Source organism: Perognathus longimembris, chromosome 23 (assembly GCF_023159225.1).
Source record: "Perognathus longimembris pacificus isolate PPM17 chromosome 23, ASM2315922v1, whole genome shotgun sequence".
Lineage (NCBI taxonomy): Eukaryota > Metazoa > Chordata > Mammalia > Rodentia > Heteromyidae > Perognathus > Perognathus longimembris.
In genome coordinates, this window is record NC_063183.1 from 20,800,199 (window position 1) to 20,820,953 (window position 20,755).

At 46.8% G+C, this 20,755-nt stretch overlaps 1 protein-coding gene and 1 pseudogene across 2 annotated transcripts; one reads left to right on the forward strand and one right to left on the reverse strand.

Moving 5' to 3' along the window:
* Positions 1-2,096: 2,096 nt before the first annotated feature.
* On the reverse strand, positions 2,097-3,779 carry C2cd4b (C2 calcium dependent domain containing 4B). 2 transcript variants are annotated; one of them, XM_048333001.1, is made up of 2 exons: positions 3,729-3,779; positions 2,097-3,552 (listed from the first exon to the last, which is right to left on the reverse strand). In XM_048333001.1, the coding sequence occupies exon 2, from the start codon at positions 3,504-3,506 to the stop codon at positions 2,367-2,369; it is 1,140 nt and encodes a 379-aa protein (XP_048188958.1). In that variant the 5' UTR covers positions 3,507-3,552; positions 3,729-3,779; the 3' UTR covers positions 2,097-2,366. The 2 variants fall into 2 exon arrangements, with proteins under 2 accessions (XP_048188958.1, XP_048188957.1); XM_048333000.1 differs by having other exon boundaries at positions 3,710-3,779.
* A 4,225-nt stretch (positions 3,780-8,004) lies between these two features.
* On the forward strand, positions 8,005-16,857 carry LOC125341110 (annotated as a pseudogene).
* Positions 16,858-20,755: the final 3,898 nt, after the last annotated feature.

Below are 20,755 nucleotides of genomic sequence, written 5' to 3' on the forward strand. Positions count from 1 at the left end.
TAATCCCCAACACCTCCTAAACCATGTTTTGTTTTTGGTTTTTTATTTACCAGTCCTAGGCCTTGGACTCAGGGCCTGAGCACTGTCCCTGGCTTCCTTTTGCTCAAGGCTAGCACTCTGCCACTTGAGCCACAGCGCCACTTCTGGCCGTTTTCTGTATATGTGGTGCTGGGGAATCGAACCCAGGGCCTCATGTATACGAGGCAAGCTCTCTTGCCACTAGGCCATATCCCCAGCCCCTAGACCATGATTTTTGGTCAAGTGCTTGGCCAATTGAACCATCTGTATTCCTTTTGCTTTGTCAGTTTGTGTTTCAGATAGGTCTTGTGTGACAGGCCTTGAATCCCATGAGACTTGACCCATGGTCCTGCTTTGTGACTCTCAAGTAGCTGGAATGTACAGGAATGTGCCACCACATCCAGTTTGTTTTTGAGATAGGGGCTCACCAACTTCTGCCTGAGTTTGCCTGGAATCGCAATCCCCCTGTTTCCGCCTCCTTCATGACTGTGATTCCAAGCATGTGCCACCAATGCCTGGATGAATTACAATGGAGATACTTTTGTCAAGCCAATAATCAGTGAAACCAGTTGGGCAGGTCATGAAGGAGGAAGAACTAAGTCACCAAAGACTTCCAGATTCCCCCCCCCCCCCCGACACCTCTTACACTTCAGCCAATAGCTATTAAATTTTTTTTTGTGTGTAGGGGGTGGTGGTGGTGGTGGTGGTACTAGAGTTTGAACTCAGAGCCAAGTTTGAGCTCTTGCTTGGCTTTTCCACTCAAGGCTAGCACTAGCTTTACCACTTGAACCACACCTCTACTTCTGGCTTTTTGGTGATTAATTGGAGATAAGAGTCTCATAGACTTTATTGCTTGGGCTGGCTTTAAACCTCGATCCTCAGCCTCTTGACTAGCTAGGATTATAGATTATATAGCCATCAACCATCAGTCTATTGAACCTTAAACTAATGCCACTGTATTTTTAAATCTTTTCTCACACCTTCTATCAGATATATTTAGTTGTTTTTCTTTGTGAATCTGGAGTACAATCTACTGTTACTAAACATTTTCAAGAACACTGGGTTCGGGAGAAACAGGATTTTATCAGCTGAGATGGTCTACTAAGGTGATAGAGCCATCAGCAAAATACATAAGGAAGCCACTAGAGGGTAGCAACTGGAAACTAAATAAGTATAATTGGTGCTGGTTTCAGCTCTTTTGCTGATTGTATTATTTGGGACATTCTAAACTGCCATTCTGTTCTGCTTAAGATATGTACATTTATAAAATACTTTGCAAAGTTCCTTTTAACTAGAAAATTCCACGGTTTTATGATGGGCACTTCTACTTCAACCTTTTAAAGTCCTTTTTTTGGATTACTTGCTCTCAGATTATTTGATCACCAAGAACTGGATTATTAGTGGAGATTCTGCTTGGAAGTAAGCACCATTATTTCAGAACATGCATATCACTTCTTGGCAATAGTTACAGGACCATTTTCTGGAATAAGAACTTGCTCTTGAAACAGCTAAAGCAATCCTTTTGGTTTTTTTTATTTTTAAAAGGGCACCCCCCCATACATATGTAGTTGCTCTCACTATCTGTTTTCCTTTTAAAGAAAACATATGGTCTCAATATCAGATGCCCTACCAAAACTCTAACATCATGGAGGTATTCATTAAGAAAAATTGGCTTGAGCACCAAAGACAATGAAAACATAAAAGAGCCCAAATTAGATATAAACTACAGCAGTGCTTTTAGTCATTTGGCCAGCCACTGCTGGTTACTGGAGATGGCTTTTGACAGAGCCAGTAATTTACCATTATTGGTACTGTTCAATGGTCACCATTACAAATATCCATCATAACAACCCATAGTTACTTTAAGCTTGAGTCATGACTAAAACAAACTTTTTGTTTTGTTTTGTTTTTTGTCAGTCCTGGGGCTTGAACTCAGGGCCTGAGCACTGTCCCTGGCTTCTTTTTGCTCAAGGCTAGCACTCTGACGCTTGAGCCACAGCGCCACTTCTGCCTTTTTCTATATATGTGGTACTGAGGAATCGAACCCAGGGCTTACAGGTATAGGAAGCGAGCAATAGAGGTGTGGAATAAACCGTAAAATGAGACTGTCCTAACACTGCATGAGCTTCATACCTATGAAATGCACTTGGCTATCAAAATTGGAAAACACTTTTGAAAATTATATTTACAGAACAGAATTTTCAAGGCACAAACATTATAATTCCATCCTTCACAAAGGTGCTGGAGATGATCCAGTATTATCTCTGCCAAGACTAGACAAAAATAAATGTCTTTTATTTTGTCCGGAGCGGCTGTGCGTGTCCCGGGCTGAGCAGGGAGCCCCGCGCTCAGAGCAGCAGGGCGCCCAGCAGCAGCTCGCCCTGGCCCAGCCGGCGGCCCCGCTCCAGCCCGCGGCCCTTGAGCTCGGCCTGGACGCGCACGGCCAGGCGGCGCAGCTGCTCCTCGCTGAGGCCGTCGAAGCAGAAGTCCTGCTCCAGGGCGGCCCGGCGGCTGCGCCCCAAGCCCGCGCGCAGCGGCGCGCGCCAGGCGCCCGGCGGCTGCAGCACCAGGCGGAGGCGACAGGCCACGGCGCGGGGCTCCAGGGCGCCCCCGGCCGGGCCCTGCGCGCGCAGCAGCCGCAGGCGGAGGCGCCCGCTGTCCGGACTGTACTCAGCGGCCAGGCGCAGGGCGCAGCCGGCGCGGCTCAGGGCCACGGTGCCCTCGGCCTCCAGGCGCTCGGGCCGCGGGCCCGGGGCTGGCGAGGGGCGCGCCGGGGCCGAGATGGGGGACTCGGGGGCGGCGGCGGCGGCGTCGCGCTCCACCTCGTCTTTGACCCGGCCGGAGGCGGAGCGGGCGCGCGCCGAGCCCCGGCTCCCGCAGGCGCGCAGCGCGCGGCCCAGCAGCCCGTCGGGGGCGCGCAGGAGGCGGCGCCCGCGGGGCCGCGCGGCGGCCGAGTCCGCAGTGGGTTGGGGGCCGGCGGGGGCCGGGGCGGAGGCCGGCGGGGCCGCCGGGGGGGCGTCGCGCTCCCCTCCGCGTGCCGGTCGCGGCCTCACGGCGCCCGCGCAGTAGGTGTGCGCCCGCGGGCGCGGCGCGGAGTGGGGGCGCGGGGCGCAGAGCGGCGCGGCGGCGGCGGCGGCGCCGGGGTCCCCGAGGAAGAGCGACTCTTTGCGGCGCGTGTGCGGGCTCTCGAGCAGCGCGCAGAAGCCGTAGGCGGTGCGCGCGCGGGGCAGGTGCGGCAGCGAGAGCGCGGCCTGCGAGCGCGGGTCCCAGTCCGTGCGGCCCGCGCCCTCGTCGTCGGCCGATCGGAGCCACAGGTCGGGTTCGGCTGCGCAGCGCCGGGGCAGGACCGCGTCCTGGGGCGACGGCTGCGGCGGGCTGGGCAGGGGCAGCCGCGGCGGGATGCAGAACTCCGGGATGCGAGCCGGCGTGAGCACATTGGAGAAGGCGGGTCCCGGGGCCGAAGAGCGGAGTCTCCCGAGGAGCCGCATCCTTGGGATTCTGGGGCTGAGAGCAGCCGGTAGGGTAGACGTGCTCCTGTGGGGAGAGGCAGCGCTAAGTCTGGGCGCCTGGGACAGGCTGGGTGCCCCCCTCCCCCAACACCTCTGACACCCCAGCACGTTTGCGATACCGGGCCCGCCCAGCCTCTGGAGCACCCTCACACTGCCCTCCACACACCCATCCGTGTAAATACCTGAGCACAGAAATCAGACCTTCTCTCAGGGAGTTTTTCCCAGTGCGGTTGCCAGCACCCAGCTGGGGACTTGTGGAGCACCAGCTTCAGCACCACAGCCCGGACAGTGGCGCCCTTTTATATCAAAGCCCGAGTCCCGCCCAGCTGCCAGAAGCCCAACCCCTGGAGACGTCCCCTCCCCCCCCCCCCCCCCCCCCCCGCCTGCTCTAGGGGGATGCACACGTGCACTGGGAGAGAGAATCTGTCTGGGGGTGCAAACAGCTTCTGGTGAAGCCTATATCAGCTGTACCTGTGCCGAGTGCCACGGCCAGAGCACAGGTGAAGAGAGGGCACCCTGCCGCCCTGCCAGAGAAGATTCCACACCTGGAAACGTTCGCAACCTCTTGGACAGGGTGAGGCAGGTTGAGGAAACAGGAAGTTCCGTTGGGTCGGGTGGTAAATCCTCTCCCTCTCCCTGCACGTGACCCCTGGACATTTTCTAGGTGCTTGTAGGTACAGATGTCCCTAGTATTAGGGTGCGGGTATATGCAAATGAACTCGTAGGAAATGGAACTTTTTCTTAAGTAGAAAAATGCATTAGCTTCGCCTACCTTATACTTGTTCGGATCACTTACAGCAATTTCGGGCTGGGCAAAATCTTTTAATACGAAGGACCATGTAATGTAAGAGGGCTGAGTATCTGGTGGAATTTATAGACTTCTACATTGAAAGCAAAATACCAGAAAGAAACGGGTGGACTTTCACAACATCCTCAAGTCAAAACTGTCATGCTCAGCCCAGGGAAGTCCACATTACCCCTCTTCTCCTCTGTGTTCTTAAGCCACAGGGGCCTGGCTCATTGATTGGATGCCCTGAGTATTGGTGAAGCCAGCGAATAATGGAGACAAACATCTCAGAAAGACTTCAGGTTCTGTCAATGCCCTTGTTGTCCCAGATGATGCAACTTCTGGCTAAAGATAACACCTGACATTTCTGCTCTAGCATAGATGGACCTTGCACCTTACAGAGAAACTCCAGTTGCCCTTCCACTTCCTCACTTTACTTTCCTGAGATGAGAAAGCCAAAACCCTACAGTGGTGCAGGAAGAGTCCTAAGAGGATAAAAAGAGCTAGTTAATGGCAAATCCTGGAACTAAGCCTGGTGCTGGTGGATCACACCTGCACTCTTATCTACTTTGGAGGCTAAGAACGTGAGGCTAGCTTGAGTAGAAAAATTCTTGAAGCCCATTCTCAACCCATAACACCATGGTGCATGCCTGTCATCTCAAGCTACAGGAGAGACCAAGGTCAGGGAGATCTCGGTGCCAGGCCAGCCAGGGCAGAAACGTCCCAATTCTCCACAAGGGAAAAGTGGTAAACACCTGTCATACCAACAACATCGAAGCCTGTTGAAGGTAGATGATGATTTGGGCAAGGGAAGAAAAACCCCGTCCAAAAAGTAACCAGGGAAATAGAGGACTGGATTGCAGCTTGAGGGATAGAACACCTGCCTAGCAAGCACGTGGCCCTGAGTTCAAACCCCAGTACTGATAAAATAAAAGCATAAAACCAAAACTAACAGATGTCTGTTTTTTGGCTTCCTCTCTCTCTCTCTCTCTTTCTCTCTCTCTCTCTCTCTCTCTCTCTCTCACACACACACACACACACACACACACACACACACACACACACACACCCCACTTGTACAGAAAGCAAAAACTGAGAAATAGAATTCTAGGTAAATTTACCTGTTTATTTTTGTTTCATAATTCAGCCTACAAATCATCCCCTTTGGGACCCTTATCTGAGTCCACACTCCCTGTAGTTTGTCTGCCCCTAATTATTCCCTGCCTCATTCCCTGCAAACTCCTCTCTGTTCCACCATTTCTTCTAAATTTCACCATTGCTGTGTCTAGCTACTTTTGAATCTTGGGTTATAGGTTTTCTCCCTTAATCAGCTGCTAGTTTCCTATAGGTAAGAAGTGTGCTGCCTGGCACCAATGCCACATGTCTATAATCCTAGCTACTAAAGGGACTGCAACCTGAGGATTCTGGTTCCAAGTCAGACCAGGCAGTAAAGGCTATGAAATTCTTACCCAGTTAACCAGCAAATAGCTGGAAGTGGAGCTGTGGCTTAGGTAGTAGAGTGCCAGCTTTGAGCATAAAAGGATCAGAGACAGCACCCAAGCCCTCAGTTCAAGCCCCAATACTGGTATGTGTGCACACATGTGTGCGTGCGCACGCACACACAAACACACACACTTGTGATGAGGCAACCTCAGTGCAATAGAGGGACCCTATTAAGAATACAGGTAGAGTAAATAAAAGTCTGGAGATAACAAAACCTTGGTCTACTTCCATCCCAGCTGCCCTATGCAAGGCCAGTCTCTTATTCACCTCCTATCCAAGTGCAGCACCAGCCTATAATACCAAGCAAATGGTAAGGACTCAATAAATATTTGATGAATTAAATTGCATTGACATGATTCTGATCTGCAGTCCAGGTCTCATGACTGTCAGGTGCTTTCAACCACACACCTTTCTACCTATTAGCTCCTTTCTTCCCCCAATGAACCAGTGAGGCAGATGTTTCTGTTTGCCAGATGAGAAACTGAGGGTAGGGCTAAGAGACTTACCTAAGGCCAACCCACAGGTGGACTATGAATCAGCCCATCTTCTCTGTCCTGTGGGAACTTCTGTCTTTTCCCCATACACTAACCTAGGACATATGGTTTACTGAGTCTTTTGGCATGCCATGCTCCATGTGATTTATATGGCACTTGCTGCTTGGCATGGTAATTCCTAAAACACCTCCGTCTACTATGAAACATCTTCCACTGTCTTTGCTGGGGAATAAGCCCTCTTATTGTTAAGTTCTTGGAGTTGAGAAGTGAGTTTCTTTACTGTGTTGGTGATGAATGCCTTGTTTCCTGGCTGCTCACTGTTCCCTGGTATATGCTGTGTGTGTGTGTGTGTGTGCGTGCGCGTGCGCGCACACATACCAGTCCTGAGGCTTGAACTCCAGGCCTGGATGCTGTTCCTGAACTTTTTTTTTTGTCCAGTCCTGGGCCTTGGACTCAGGGCCTGAGCACTGTCCCTGGCTTCTTTTTGCTCAAGGCTAGCACTCTGCCACTTGAGCCACAGCGCCACTTCTGGCCATTTTCTGTATACATGGTGCTGGGGAATCGGACCTAGGGCTTCATGTATGGGAGGCAAGCTCTCTTGCCACTAGGCCATATCCCCAGCCCCTGTTCCTGAACATTTGTGCTCAAGGCTACCACTTTACCACTTCAGCCACGGCTTCGCTTCTGACTTTTTGCTGGTTAATTGGAGATAAAAAGTCTCCGATTTGTCTACCCAGACTGTCTTCGAATCTCAGTCCTCCCTTCTGAGTAGCTAGGATTATAGGCGTGAGCCACCAGAGCCTGGTTAGTAAATGCTTTTGTAATTTAAATTTTTACTGTAAAGGTAAGGTACAGAGGGGTTACAGTTACATGAGTCAGGTATTGAGTACTTTTTTTTTTTTATGAACAGTGTCACCCCTCCCTCATTTTCTCCCAGTTTTTTTTTCTCTCCTGGCCCCCCAGATTGTTGACTTCATTTCCAACACAGTGTCTAGTGAGTATCACTGCTTGTAGATGCCGGTTGATGGGGCAAGTATCGGTGTGGCTGCAGCCACGAAGGCTCTTTCTACCCAAGCCAAATCCTCAGGCAGTGTGGTATGTCCAGGGCCGCCTCCCTCCTTCCTCTCTCCCAGAGTCAACTGGATCCCAAGTTTATAGACATTCCTACACCATTACCATTACATGTATTCCTACACAATACATACTTTATTACTTCACATGAACAATAACAGATATGTATCCATTCCTAAGTTTCTTTTAGCATCATTCCTTGCTTTGTGTCATTCTTGGCTATACCACAGAGATGAATAATAGAAACTACAAGTGAATTAGCAAGTGGGGGCTCCTTGTTTGGGTGAAATACATAGCAAAATGAACACCTCGATAAAATGCTCATTAGAGGTATTTTCCATTAAGAACTTCTTATTAAAATAAAAAAATAGGGTACAAATATTTCCATCTGTATTTTAAGATTACCAGGATCTAACATTATCATTGTTAGGTACTGTTGGGACTTCAGAAAACACAAAATACATCCCAGTTGTTGTTTTTTTATCTGCTCAAGCCATTGTTTTTGTTTACCATTAAAATAAAACTATTTCGGCCTCCATCGGGCTCATCAGGGGCTTGTCCGCTCTCAGTGGCGCGGGAGAGCGGGGTGACTTGGCTGAAGGCTCCAGTCGTCGCCGTGAGGATGATTCACGAGTTGCTGCTGGCACTGAGCAGGTACCCAGGCTCCATCTTCATCTGGAACAAGAGGAGCGGCCTGCAGGTGGCCCAGGACTTCCTGTTCCTCCACCCAAGTGAGACCAGCGTTCTGAATCATCTCTGTCGACTCGGCACTGACCACATTCGCTTCACCGAGTTCATTGAGCGGTACACAGGCCATGTACAGCAACAGGATCGCCATCCATTCCGTCTGCAGCCCTATTGCCAAGCACTGCTCGATTTGGAGCAAGAGTTCCTGGCTGACTCTCATCTCCCCATATCACACGTCAATTACTCCTTAGATCAGTTTTTCCTTCTGTGACAGTTGTAGTTAGAGCAAATTAAGAGTCAGAAGATTCATGGTTGTCAAATCCTGGAAACATTCTACAAACACAGCTGTGGAGGTTTGCCTCCTGCTCCAATGCACTAGAAAAACTCCTGGCTGTGTGTCACGCATGGGGTCATGTATAAACAGCTCTCAGCCTGGATATTGCATGGTCTGCTCTTGGACCAGCAGGAAGAGTTCTTCATCAAGCAGGGTCCATCTTCAGGCACTATCAATGCCCAGCCAGAAGAGGACGAAGAGGAGCTAGGCATTGGAGGACTGACAGGAAAACAACTGAGAGAACTCCAGGACTTGCACCTGATTGAAAAGGACATGCTGGGGGCTGGGGATATAGCCTAGTGGCAAGAGTGCCTGCCTCGGATACACGAGGCCCTAGGTTCGATTCCCCAGCACCACATATACAGAAAACGGCCAGACCAATAGACATATGAAAAAATGCTCTACATCACTGGCCATAAAGGAAATGCAAATCAAAACAACATTGAGATTCCATCTCACCCCAGCAAGAATGTCATATATCAAGAAAACTAATAATAACAATTGTTGGAGGGGATGTGGCCAAAAGGGAACCCTACTTCATTGTTGGTGGGAATGTAAACTGGTTCAGCCACTCTGGCAAGCAGTATGGAGATTCCTCAGAAGGCTCAATATAGAACTCCCCTATGACCCAGCAGCCCCACTGTTGGGTATCTATCCAAAAGACCACAAACAAAATCACAGTAATGCCACCAGCACAACAATGTTCATCGCAGCACAATTTGTCATAGCGAGAAGCTGGAACCAACCCAGATGCCCCTCCATAGATGAATGGATCAGGAAAATGTGGTACATTTACACAATGGAATTTTATGCCTCTATCAGAAAGAATGACATTGTTCCATTTGTAAGGAAATGGAAGGACTTGGAAAAAGTTATACTAAGTGAAGTGAGCCAGACCCAAAGAAACATGGACTCTATGGCCTCCCTTATTGGGAATAATTAGTACAGGTTTAGGCAAGCTATAGCAGAGCATCACAAGGCCCAATAGCTATACCCTTAGGAACACATAAGATGATGCTAAGTGAAATGAACTCCATGATATGGAAACAAGTGATATATCACAGTTATAACTACTTTCAACGTCCTATGTGAATGTGTAGTTTCTATTATTGATGATGTTTTGTATCACCTTCCTATGTTTGTACCTACACTATCTCTGTAATCTTATCTGAGTATATTGGAAACCGTGTTTACTGGTATCGGAAGTAGGAAATTCAAAGGGAATACCAAATTCGAGAGACACGGGGTAAAAAAAGAGAAATAACTACAAAAGCAATACTTGCAAAACTGTTTGGTGTAAGTGAACTGAACAACTGGGCGGGGGGGAGGGAAGGGGAGGAGGGAGGGGGGCATGAGGGACAAGGCAACAAACAGTACAAGAAATGTATCCAACGCCCAACGTATGATACTGTAACCTCTCTGTACGTCAGTTTGAAAATAAAAATTTGAGAAAAAAAAAAAATAAAAAAAAAAAATAAAACAATTAAAAAAAAAAAATAAAAAATAAATTAGTTGACAAAAAAAAAAAAAAAAAAAAAAAAGAAAACGGCCAGAAGCGGCGCTGTGGCTCAAGTGGCAGAGTGCTAGCCTTGAGCGGGAAGAAGCCAGGGACAGTGCTCAGGCCCTGAGTCCAAGGCCCAGGACTGGAAAAAAAAAAAAAAAAAAAAAAAAAAAAAAAAGGACATGCTGGCCCCTTCTCTGAAGCGGTTTTCCCTGCGGGTGGAGATTTTGCCACCCTACATTCCAGTGAGGGTTGCTGAAAAAAATCCTCTTTGTTGGAGAATCTGTCCAGATGCTTGAGAATCAAAATGTGAACCTCACTAGAAAAGGGTCCATTTTAAAGAACCTGGAGGACACGTTCGCTGCAGAGCTGCACCGGCTCAAGCAGCAGCCTCTCTTCAGCCAGGTGGACTTCAAGCAGGTGGTGGATTGCATTAGTAGCACTGTGGTCAAGCATCTCTGGAAGCTGATGGTAGAAGAGTCAGATTTACTGGGTCAGCTGAAGATCATTAAAGACTTTTACCTTTTGGGACGAGGAGAACTGTTTCAGGCCTTCATTGACACTGCTCAGCACATGCTGAAGACACCCCTTTCTCCCCCCCACCCCAGTAACTGAGCATGATGTAAATGTAGCCTTTCAACAGTCTGCACACAAAGTACTGCTGGATGATGACAACCTTCTCCCTCTGCTGCACTTGACAATTGAGGACCATGGGAAGGAGCACAAAGGAGATGCTACTCAGATGAGAGAAGGTCCTTCTTGAGAAACCTCCCCCCCCAGGAAGCTCCTGCCTCTGGCTGGGCAGTGTTAGGTCTTTCCTAAGTACAGTGGCCTCTACACATTCTCTTCATCCCAGCTGTCCTAGAAAAGTACAATGTTGTTTTTAAATACTTACTGAGTGTGCAGCGGGTTCAAGCTGAACTGCAGCATTGTGGGGCCTTCAAATGCAGCACAAGCATCTCAAATCCAGCCTGACTGATGCCGTGAACTGATGCCTAAGAAATCACATTGGCCTTCTTGGTGGATAATCTTCAGTACTATCTGCAAGTAGATGTTCTGGAGTCTCAGTTCTCACAGCTGCTTCATCAGATCAACTCTACCCGAGACTTTGAAAACATCTGCCTGGCTCATGACCACTTCCTCAGCAACTTGCTGGTGTAGTCCTTTATCTTGCAGAAACCTGTGTTTCACTGCTTGCATGAAATCCTTGATCTCTGTCACAGTTTCTGTTCGCTGGTCAGCCAGAACCTAGGGCCCCTGGATGAAGTACAGATCTTTCCATCACTCCCCAGAGGAAGGTAACTGCTGCTCCTTAGAGAAATCCTTGTCTACCAAGAGAACCTGTGGATCAACTTGTCCCTTCTCTGATCCTTTACAGTGAAACTTTATCTGTGGGATATGTTGATTTTATAGAACAGTGATGATTTACCACTCAGCGTGGGAGATGTCTCTGTAAATGATAGAGATGTCAGTTAAATATTTTTGGTTCCGTTCATGAGTAAGAAATAGTTTATAAATAAGTCAGCTGCTAAATGTTACTTACCAACCAAATAAATGCTTTCCCTCTCTGCCCACCGAATAAAAAAAAATACAACTATTCCCACCTTCCCTGTCATAAGAACTTTGGTTAGACACAAGTCATGATTGCTGGACTCTTAAATGCCTGTCTTCCAACTTCAATGCCATCTGATGGCAGAAGAAAGAAAACACAAAACAAAATTGAGAAAAAGGTCATCTTTTGTTAAAAAAATTAATTCTTGGGATAAGTTTAAAAATCATTTCTGGGCTGGGGATATGGCCTAGTGGCAAGAGTGCCTGCCTCGGATACACGAGGCCCTGGGTTCGATTCCCCAGCACCACATATACAGAAAAAATGGCCAGAAGCGGCGCTGTGGCTCAAGTGGCAGAGTGCTAGCCTTGAGCAAAAAAGAAGCCAGGGACAGTGCTCAGGCCCTGAGTCCAAGGCCCAGGACTGGCCAAAAATAAATAAATAAAAAAATAAAAAATAAAAAAATAAAAATCATTTCTTATACTTAAGCTTCCTGCCAAGCTGGGATGACAGGTGCAGGAGACCATACCTAGCACTTGAAGGTAGGGCCTTGCTGATATTTAACTGTGGCTGTACTGGAACCATGCAAACCATATTCCTCCAAATATTGCAACCAGAGGTGATGAAACAGAGTCAGGAAGCACCATTCCCAGCTACAAAGGGCTCTTATCATACTATGTGTTCTGCATAGCAAAGGTCCTTCTGCCTTCATTCACCTGTGAGTTCCCATCAAATGACTTTCAGTTTAACCAAAAACATGGGACAGAGTTATTGATAAACAACTTCATATATGTAAAGTATCATACTTTAAAGTTATATACACTCAAAATGACAATGTACCACTACCAAGAGGTGTCTGTGAAATACATGAAGTGAGGCTAGGAGGCTCTGGACCCATGAATCAGATGGGATTTGTGCCTTTTGGAAAGAGTTAGAGGGACTGAGTTCAAACCTTGTCCCATTCATACCCTGTGAAGATACTAAAAAATGATGCCATGGTAGGGGGAGACGGTGTGCTCTCCACACACTGAATCTCCAGGCACCATGATCTTGACTGCTCAATAGCCAGAAATGTGAATAGGCAACTATCATGTTATAGTCTAAGATGTTTTATGACAACAGCAAACATATCCCTAGTGACTGCATTTTGGTGTGGAAATGCTGAAAAGCTCTCTCCATTGGTCAATACTCCCCTCCCCCAACTTCTTAATTTATAAAGAAGTAAATGTCAGTTTTCACAACCCAATGAAGCATAGGGCTTTGGCAGTTTAGTCTTATTCTTCTTGTTTTCAGTTGGGTAAATTCTGTGAGGAACAAAAGTGAGAAAACCATCACAGGTTCTGCCCAGCCATGATTGGCACAGTCAAGGTCTACCTTACCAGGAGCCATTATGAGGTATACACAATGCCCTGGTACTTAAGGCAAAGCTGGGGGCTGATTCTTGTCCTTTGTTGGCAAAAACTTTGTGAAATACCCTCATCGAGAGCAAGTTACCTCTTCATTTGTGTGACTTACAAATACTGGACATTACATTTCTAGGTGAGAAACTGCTCCAATTGATTATTTGGGCTGTGGGTTTGGAATATGAGGGGGTCATTAAAATATTTTTTGGCTGGGCATTTGTGTTTCATTTTATGTGTTATAATTCACATTTATACAGTATACAAAATAAAACTTTCATATTTCCATACATGTTTTTCCTCATTTTACCCACTTTTTTTTCCCACTCTCAAGGCAAAGTTTACTTCTAAGGGAGGGAGCACCAATTGCTGGTTTCTGCCAAACAAGCACATGTAGCAAGCCAACTACTTTCCTTGTACCCACAATGCAGAGGGCCCTGTGCTTTGCCTGGATTGGTCAGCCTCAAGCTCAGGCTTATTCCCTGGCTGTATTGACAGATGATCCTCCTCCTCATGCTGTCCTGTGTTACTACTGAGGACAGGCTCACACCACTGCATCTGATGTTTCACCTTGGTTGTCACTGAACTGGTGTGCTACAAATACCTTGCCTTGTGAATAGCTCAGTTTAGAGCTGAACCTGTTACACACACACACACACACACACACACACACACACACACACACTTCACCTTTAGCAGAGGTTCTTCTGCCTTGTTACAAACCTTCAAATGTCTTTCAGCGCAACCTTAAGGACTCGTCACATAGCTCATGTCTAGTGGTAAACAATTCTTGTTTGTCAGGTGCCACATTTTGAAAGTTAACTTCCTTCAGTTGCCCAGTGCACCAGTATTTTGAGGGGGGCCTTTGGGAAGAGATGAGAACACAAGGCTCTGTCCACCCCGATGAGGTATGTGCCTTTAGGAAGGAACTGATGGGACTGTGCTCAAACCTTGTCCTCTGTATACTACTATGTGAAGACTCACAAGTGAGAGCATTGCCAGATGAGGGAGAGACAGACAGACAGACAGATAGACTAAGATCACAATAGAGCTCCTGGAGTCTTGATCTGGCTTGCCAATGTCCTGAAGTGTAAAAATTACCCTTGTTCCTACATTACCCAGGTCTTTTGCTTGTAATAAATACAACCCTGCATCTCATGCCCAGAGTTCCTGAGGAAATGTCACAAGAGTCCTGGAGGTCATCTGATCTTACAGGACTCTTCTGACCAACTATTATCTCTCCCTGTTTCTTTGTCTCCCAAGATCCACAGATGCTTGTATGTCTATGATATATCGTCAGGAACAATACTTCTTTAGAAAATCACATTGTTAGTGAAATGTTTTCATTTTTTTACTCAAGTCTATTGAAGTTTGAAGAAAAAAAAGATTTGTTTCCAGGATAGATACTATGAACCTTTTTTTTTTTTTTTTTTTTGCCAGTCTTGGGCTTGCACTCAGGGCCTGAGCACTGTCCCTGGCTTCTTTTTGCTCAAGGGTAGCACTCTGCCACTTGAGCCACAGCACCACTTCTGGCCATTTTCTATATATGTGGTGCTGGGGAATAGAACCCAGGGCTTCATGTATATGAGGCAAGCACTCTTGCCACTAGGCCATTCCCAGCCCCACTATGAATCTTTTAAATCACAAGTAATTGCAAACTTCAGGTGAAGATGACAAGTGATATATACCTTAGACATTATCATTCCTAAAGTTGTAGATCTCAGTATTAAAAATTCATAGAAACAGAGCTTCTGTAGTTTGGTCTTATTCTTTTTGTCCATTAGGTAAAATCTGTGAGGACTAAAAGTGAGAAAATCCCCATGCATGGCCGTGACGGGTACAGACAAAATGTGACTTCACAAGGAGCCACTGTGATGGGGTTGCAATCACCAGGTACGCAAGGCTAATAAGGCTGGGGCTGATTCTTCTCCTTGTTGGCAGAAACTTTACCCTTATTGAGAACAACCTGTGCCTTCATTTGTGACTTATTGATACTGGACATTTCTACATTTCTTGGTAAGATGCTGTTCCTTTTAAGGGTTTGAGTATTGGGGTTTATGTTGGGGGTCATTTGTATTTATATTTTGGCTATGCAGTTTGTGCTATAATTCACATTAATTTATTGTACAAATAAGACATTAATGATGGCATTATGACATTCTCATACAGGTATTCCCTTTCTTTGACCCTATTTACATCTTTTCTTTTTCTACTTTTTGACCCTTAAGGCAAAGTTTACATGTGTAGAAAGGTGTGCCATCTGCCAAAATCTGGCAAGCAGGCATAAGAAGCAATCTGACCAGTCTCCTTTAATCCTTAAAGCAGCAGGCCTAGCCCCTTGCCTGGATTGGTCAGCTGCAGGCTTATCTTTGTTCCCTGGCTGGATTGACATATGACCCTCATCCTTGTGCTGTCCTGTGTCACCACAGTCCTTTCTGCTTAAGTTGTTTTCCATATATGTCCTTTCTTTTGTTGTGATGGCAAACCTGGGTACATCTTCTCCTACTTTTGCTTTTAATTATGTTACCATATATGCTGTCTAACTGGTATCATAGAAATATCTGTTCACTGAGCAGCTGAGATTACAGTTGTGAAACCACCAAGCCTAGCTACAACTAGATTTTATGATAGGATAATATATATGTGCATCTTTTACCAGAGGTTCTTCTGCCTCATTCACTTCTGAGTTCCAATCAAATGTCTTTCAGTGCAACCTAAGGGACTCATCACACAGGACATGTCTAGTATTAGCAACTCTTGTTTATAGGATGCCATGGTTTGAAAGTTAGCTTCCTTCAAACCTAGTGCATTAGTATTTTGAGGTGGGGCCTTTGGGGAGAGATGAAGCCACAAGGCTCTGTACACCTAAAATGAGATATGTGCCTTTAGGAAGGAGATGGTGGGACTGTGGTCAAATCTTGTTCCCTATATCATGTTGGGGACTCACCAAAAAGACACAAGTTATGTCAGAGAAAAGAGAGAGACCTGTGGGGGGGCACGGGATAGGAAGAGAGAGTCCAGTGTATCCTCTGATTTAGCTTGCCAGTGTTACAAAGTATGAGAACTCAACTATCTTTGTTTCTAAATTACCCAATGTGAGGTCTTTTTTTGTAATAGGCCATTGCACGCTTGTGCAATGAATTTCTGAGGAGAGATCAGAAGGGCCCCATGAAGTTATCTTTTGATCTTATGGGGCTCGTCTGCTCTCATGCTTATTCCTTCTCTGTCCACTTCCATAGATGCTTATATGTCTTATTGTGTCTTTGGGAACAGCACTCCTTTAGAGCATTGCAGTCTGACTGACATGTCCCCCTTGTTTACTCCAGTCTTTTCAAATTTGATATAAAAGAAGTTTTTTCCATAGTAGATCCTCGGCATCTTTTAATTACCAGTTATTCTAGGTATCTTGGTTTCAAGGACAAACAACAGTGACATAACTTACACTTTATCATTCCTAAAGAAGTAATTATCAGTTTTCACAATCCATATAAACAGAGCTGCAGTTTAGTCTGATGTTTTTATTGATTGGGTAAAATCTGTGCAGGCTAAGTTAGAAAATCCATGTTGGTTATGCATAGCCATGAGGGAATAGTAAAAACAATCTGACCTTATAAGGAGTCACTGTGATGGATTTGCAGTCATCAGGTGCTAACGGCTAAGGCTGGGGATGATTCTTGTCCCTTGTTGGCAGAAACTTTGTCTATCCTCATTGAGAGGAACCTATTTCTTCATTTGTGACTGATACTGGCCGTTTATATATTACTTGGTATGATGATGCTCTATGAGAACTTGGGATTTGGGTTTAAGTTCATTTTTATTCATTTATTTTGAGGCATTCTTTCTCATTTCACCTCTTAGAATACACACTTATCATTGTATGTAATGAAGAATTAGTGACATTTCCACCCATGTATCTCATGTACTTTTATTGTAATTGGCGGCAACTCACCACAACTGAGGACAAGGCAGTAGGCAACTCGCCACAACTGAGGACAAGGCAGTAATGGAGAGGAGACTATGGAATTGAAGCCTTCCACCAGCTTCAGATCCCAAGGTTCCATTAAGGATTTTATTGCTTTTCATACAGTGAAGTCCATGCAGAAAGTAAGGTATAAGTCATCATTCAACCAGATAACATTATTTGGTATACATCTGATAAATGCCTTCCTTATCTTGGGAACTGGAGGTAAACAGTAAACTAACAATTTGCATAAGCCTTAGCCCACCCCCAGGTTCCCAGTCAATTTAGGGCCCAATTAACCCACAGCTAGGATAGAAATTTGATTCCTATTAAGCCAGAACTGATTGACCTCTCCAGGAAACTCTCAGCATTAGCCTGAGAGAATGGCCTTCCAGACTCCATTCCTTTTGGATCTCACAGCTCCACATCTCATGGTAATTGCTTTCTCTGTGATACTTTTTGTAAGGTTCACCAGAAAGCAACCTTGCCACATGGTTCAGGTAGAGAAGAGTTTATTGGGGGGAGAGCAAACTGCAGGCCTGCGTGAGATGGGGCCACACAGAGACAGAGGGGAAGGAAGAAGAGAAAGAAAGAAAGGACTCATGTTGAGCAGGATTATATAGGGAAAGGCAGGAGGTGGAACTGTTATATGGAGGTCAGATCTGGCCAGCACCATCATTGGCTGTTGAGGGGAGTCAGATTGACTCCATCTCAGATTAAAGAGAGCAGAAGCCTACTCCATCTTCACTAAGATCTCCCCTGTCCTATCCAAGGAAGTTCCCCTTCGCTGTGATAAGATGGTGTAAATTGCTTGACCACCTGAGTAGTGGAACGGTCAAGGTTAAACCTGTGCCCTCCCATGAGTAGGCGTATCTGCCTGCATCATGTGAGCCCCGCCAAATCCGTGCGGCAAGTCTAATGGAATGATAGGTTGGTTCAAACAGATGCTATGAGACATTGTAACCCCATTGGCCACCTGCGTGTGACCTGGCATGCTCTGTAAGTATTGTAACCTCATTGGCCACCTGCATGTGACAAGCTTGACCATGTGGTGTTTACTGTGGCCCTGGCCAGTCAGTTCACTCTTAACTTCCCCAATAAATCCATCTTTTTACTTGAGATTGTCTCTGAGTGGTAGACACTTGGAGCGATGGGGGATTCCCCCTCTTGGATTCCATTACAGGAACCACAGTGGATGTGAAAGTGATCTCAGAGCCTGGGAACCCCTCAGTGTCCTAGGGAGGCGTGGCTAGGATAGGATCCTTTGCTGACTCAGTCAGGTGATTGACAGGTTTCAGGCAGGAAGAAGAAGGGGAGAGAGACTGTTCTCCCTGGCAGGCCTAACACTTTTCTGTTTCCTTGTCCTTTCTTCTTTTTCGCATTCCTCAGCCAATTTTACTTTTACACACTCAACTGCAAAATAGCTAATGTACTTCCTCATGGCTGCTTAAATCTTGCTCATGTGTGCCTATGATGTGTTCTTGCTGCTCCATGGGTGCACAGTGTTAGGTTATTAAAGTAGGTAGTAGGTAAAGGAGAACACCATGCCGTCTTCAGGCAGGAGAGAAAAGTTTATTCTGTTGATCTGCTCCCAAGTTCAAGGTGCACTAGGGGGCAAGAGAGAGAGAGTCACCCCAGGGGTTGCCTTATGTAGGGCAGGGATGGGGAGGCGGCCACCTCCAGGTATGCAGGTTACCTAGGTAACAGGGTGGAGACAGTCAGCTGGGGGCATCTGCATGTTGCCCTCCAGGAGAGGACCTTACATTCTAGCCTTTTAATAGTTATGAAAAAGGGTGAAGACTCTCTCTGGCTGCTTCCTGCTGGCAAGGGGCGTCGACATTAGGGGTAAAAGGCAGAAATGTGTGGCCCCTCCGGGAGAAGGTGAGCAGCAGCTGTCCCTTGGTTGGTAGACCCTTAGGTAATGTCTCCAAGAGGTCTCCTGAGGCCAGGGCTGGACAATAATAAAAAGAAAAATATTACTGAAAGGAAAAGAGAAAAAAATGGGTGCTAATGGCTTGGAAGACAAAGGGATGGGGTAGAGAGGTGTGTGGAAGGCAGCTGGCTCAGTGTTACTCATTTGGGTCCTTCAGGTATGTGAGACAGCTTTAACTTGGTAGGCCCAAGGGAGGAACAAGTGTACCTCCAAGTCAACGTTGGTATAGAAGGGGCAGGAGCAGAAGCCCTTTTTATTCTTGACAGATGAATCCATTGTGGCTATCCCTGGAGCTTGACCACGGTGGGGGTGGTCAGCAGAACCAGCCTGTCCACTTAGGATGTAAACCAGATGGATTAAGGGTCTTGAGAAACACTTGATCCCCAGGCAACATTGGGGGAGTGGGAAAGGGGCCTTGATGTGGCTGAGGGAGACCTTGGTCAGCATGTTGGCGTAACGTGTGCCTAACGAAGGTTAGGACAGGAAGGTAGTCTATCATTGGAGTCTTGGTACTCTCAGTAGGGAAATTACCTAGAAGAAAAGGCCTTCCATACGTTAATTCCAAAGGGCTGAGAAAAGTAGGGCTGCAGGGAGAGGCACGTAAGCAAGTGAGCACCTGAGGTAATAGTTCTGGCTCGGATTGCTGGAGCGCTAAAGAAAGTTTAGAAAGCTATGTCTTAATGAGCTCATTCGCTCTTTCCACCTTTCCAGACGACTGAGGCCTATAAGGATTGTGAAGATTCCACTGGGTATTTAAAGAAGCTGCTACCTGTTGAGTCACCTTGGAGATGAAGGCAGGTCCATTGTCAGATTGAAGTGACCTGGGTAGGCCAAACTTAGGAATAATTTCTTTTACTAGGACAGAGGCCACAGTGTCAGCAGTCTCTGATGTTGTAGGATAGGCCTCAATCCATCCTGAAAATGTATCTACCATGGTTAGAAGGTATTTCAGCCACTTACATGGAGGCACATGAGGGTGAAGTCTATCTGCCAGTCTTCCCCTGGGATATGTCCCCGGGCTTGGTGTGTGGGGAATGCAGCTGGTCGGAGACCACCCTGTGAGGAGGTAAGGGAACAGGCAGGGCAGGCATGGGTAATGACCTTCGGTCAAGCAGTTAGGCTAGAGCAATGGAGTAAAGGCTTGAGAAGGTGGGAGAGAGGCTTGTATCCGATGTGTAACACCTGATGCACCTGGGAAAGGAAGTTGTCTGCTTGGGACTCAGAGAGAACAAACCATCCTGCTAGGGACCACCATCCCTGGGCCTCCTGGGAGGCTCCTTGATGAGTGAGTTCCTCCAGCTCCTGTGGGGTGCAAGAAGGTTGAACTGGAGGCAATACCAGAAGTAAGGATGCTAGAGTTGTCTCTGGGCTGCTTTCTTTGCCCCCTGGTCTGCTTTTGAGTTGCCCACTGTAATGGCATCAGGTCCCATCTGGTGTCCCTGGGAGCGAATGACAGCTACCTGTTGGGGAATGGAAGACGCTTCTAGGAGCTTAAGAATAAGGGAAGCATTAGTAATTGGGGTCCCTTTAGTAGACAGGAAACCACGCTCCTTCCAGATGGCTGCATGTGAATGGAGAATATGATAGGCATATTTTGAGTCTGTATAAATGTTAATTCTCTGGCCCTTGGCTAGAGTTAAGGCCCTGGTTAAAGCTATAAGCTCTGCCTTTTGTGAGGTAGTGCCAGGGGGCAGAGGGCTGCTTTCAATAATGGTGCAGTCACTAACAATGGCATGACCCGCAACTCGGCTGGCTGAATGGGTGAGTGTGGAACTGTCATCGATGTACCAGTTGTCTTCTGGGTCAGGAAGGGGGGTTTCCCAGATACCTGTAAAATGGGGTGTGGCTTCCTCCAAGGTTTCTGTACAGGAGTAGATGAGAGGGTTAGAATTGGATGGAAGCAAAGTGGCTGGATTAAGAGGGGAGCAGCTTTCCAGTGAGACATCAGGGTTCTCAAATAAAGGTAACATGAAGCAGCTATAGGCGGGAAGGGGAGAGGGAAGACAGG

Excerpts from the sequence above, each read along its gene's own strand:
- C2cd4b (XM_048333001.1), bottom strand. The coding sequence starts at position 3,506 with ATGCGGCTCCTCGGGAGACTCCGCTCTTCGGCCCCGGGACCCGCCTTC.